The sequence below is a fragment of the Haliaeetus leucocephalus genome, unplaced genomic scaffold (genome assembly GCF_000737465.1).
Source record: "Haliaeetus leucocephalus isolate CR32 unplaced genomic scaffold, Haliaeetus_leucocephalus-4.0 Scaffold13, whole genome shotgun sequence".
Taxonomy (NCBI): Eukaryota; Metazoa; Chordata; class Aves; order Accipitriformes; family Accipitridae; genus Haliaeetus; species Haliaeetus leucocephalus.
The window spans coordinates 979334-981529 of NW_010972449.1; the positions used below are offsets into that span (position 1 = coordinate 979334).

Below are 2196 nucleotides of genomic sequence, written 5' to 3' on the forward strand. Positions count from 1 at the left end.
CCCTGGGGTGGGGGGGTGGATGTACAGGCCGGTAACCCTTTCCTTTCTCTCTCCTCCCGCAGGGCCTGGCCATGTCTCCCTTCGGAAGCCTCTTCCCCTACCCCTACACCTACATGGCGGCAGCGGCCGCAGCCTCCAGCGCCGCCTCCGGCTCGGTGCACCGGCACCCCTTCCTCAACGCCGTACGCCCGCGCCTCCGTTACAGCCCCTACCCGCTGCCCGTCCCCCTGCCCGACGGCAGCAGCCTCCTCACCACAGCCCTGCCCGGCCTGGCCGCCGGTTCCGGCGATGGGAAAACCGGGGGGTTGACCACCAGTCCCGGTTCCGTGCCCCTGGACTCCGCCTCGGACCTCACCAGCCGCTCGTCCACCCTCTCCTCCGGTTCCGTCTCCCTTTCCCCCAAACTGGGAGCGGACAAGGAGGCGGCCACCAGCGAACTGCAAAACATCCAGCGCCTGGTCAGCGGGCTCGACCCCAAGCAGGACAGATCCCGCAGCGGCTCCCCGTAACCCCCCCCCCCAGCCTCCGGGAGCTCATTTCAAATCAGTCTCGCAGTGCACTTTGTTTGAAAGAAACCACATCCTCCACCCCGCGAGTGTTTTGGTTTGGTTTTGGTTTTTTTTTACCCCCCCTCCTTTATTTTGGTTTTTTCTTCCCCTTTCTATTTTTTTTTTTTTTAAATATAAAATCCCCCGGCGTTGTGCGCGCGCTTAGCAGCAAAAAGGTATCTGGCGAAGCAGGGGGGTGAGGGTAGGGAGAGGGTCGGGGATGGGGGAGCGGAGCCGAGGTGGGAGAGCTGGGTCGGAGGCTGCTCGTAGGGAGCAGGCTGGCCCGGCCGGGTCACCGGCGGGGTTGTGGCATCCTCCTTTTTTTTTTTTTTTTTTTTTTTTTTTTTTTTAAACTGTGTAAAAAAAAAAAACAACAAAAAACAACAGGAAAAAAAAAGAAAAAAACACCTAAAAGCAAAAATAAAACAAAAAAAAAGCAAACAAGCATATGAATAAAAATTAAGCAAGAGAAGTGATTTTTTCTTTCCAAAAGAGAAGTGTGTAAGTAACTCGCATATCGGTTCTTCAACAGTTGTTTCCTGGGCGGGTTGTTAACAACAACCCCCTCAGTCAATATTAAGGGAAGCTGTGTGTTTAAAATATTCTTGTGATGTCTGAGAGCCAGTCGGTGGCTTTTTTTGCATGTTCCATAGTAGTCTGCTTTTTTTTTGTGGGGGTGGGTGGGTTATTTTTTTTATTTCGGTGGGGTTTTCTTGTTTATTTTTAATGCTCGTTTCAAATCCCAGGGAAAAAATTAATAATAATAATAATAATAAAAACAAAAATAAGACCCTCGTCCCTCTACCTTAAACATCCTCCCTGTAGCAACCACAATAAGAAGTGTAGTTGGAAAGAAAAAAAAAAAAGGTGAATTTATTTTATCTAAAAACCTCTGTAGCTTGACTGTAGGTTTATCACAGCTTTCCCTCTTTAATTGTATATGCAATAACAAGGTTTAAACATACTGAGAAGAAGAGAAGAGCGGACACTATTATTAAAACAAAGTATTTATGTAATTATTTGATAACTCTTGTAAATACGTGGAATATGAATACTCGAAATTAAACTTTAATTTATTGACATTGTACATATCTCTGTAAATACGACTGCAGCTGTCTTTTTTTTTTTTCCTTCTGTTTTTATTTTTAGTCGTTTTCATTTCAAGGTCGTAATTCCTTTAAACATACACCCCGACCCAGAGGAGAAATACCCCCATTTCCGAGGGCTCACTTTTAAATCGGAGTTCACCCCAGAAAACCTGACCTCGTCCTTTTGTAAAGGAGCCGAATGCAAAAGGCAAAGCAGAAACAAACAAAATTAATCAAAGACCTTAAAAAAAACAAACAAAAGAGAGAAAAAGAAAAAGCAATGTGCCATCGTAGCTTTTAATCCTCGATTTCTTCAGTGTTCAAAGCGCTACTTTCCGTAGTAAATGTCAACAACAAAAAAATTATATACGTTAATACACGACAACGGGCTTCTCCAGTGGCTTGAGAGAAAAAAGATGAAGATTCTAGGATTTTCTTTACTTTGTATTATTTTTCCCCATTTCCTTGGTGTGTCAAAAACCAACCCCACGATGGAGTTTTACTACTGTGCTTATTGTTGTCTTTGTTTGAGTGAGTGCATATTTTCTTGGCTTGAAAGT

The 2196-nt window shown here is 45.1% G+C and overlaps 1 protein-coding gene across 2 annotated transcripts in view; it reads left to right on the top strand.

The window, feature by feature from the left end:
• Positions 1-591, top strand: part of TBX3 (T-box 3) — a 10520-nt gene extending 9929 nt beyond the window's left edge. For both annotated transcript variants that reach the window (XM_010574232.1, XM_010574223.1), the window contains one exon: positions 63-591. In XM_010574232.1, the coding sequence (XP_010572534.1) occupies positions 63-509 (447 nt within the window). In that variant the 3' untranslated portion in view covers positions 510-591. The remainder of the gene's footprint in view (positions 1-62) is intronic.
• Positions 592-2196: the final 1605 nt, after the last annotated feature.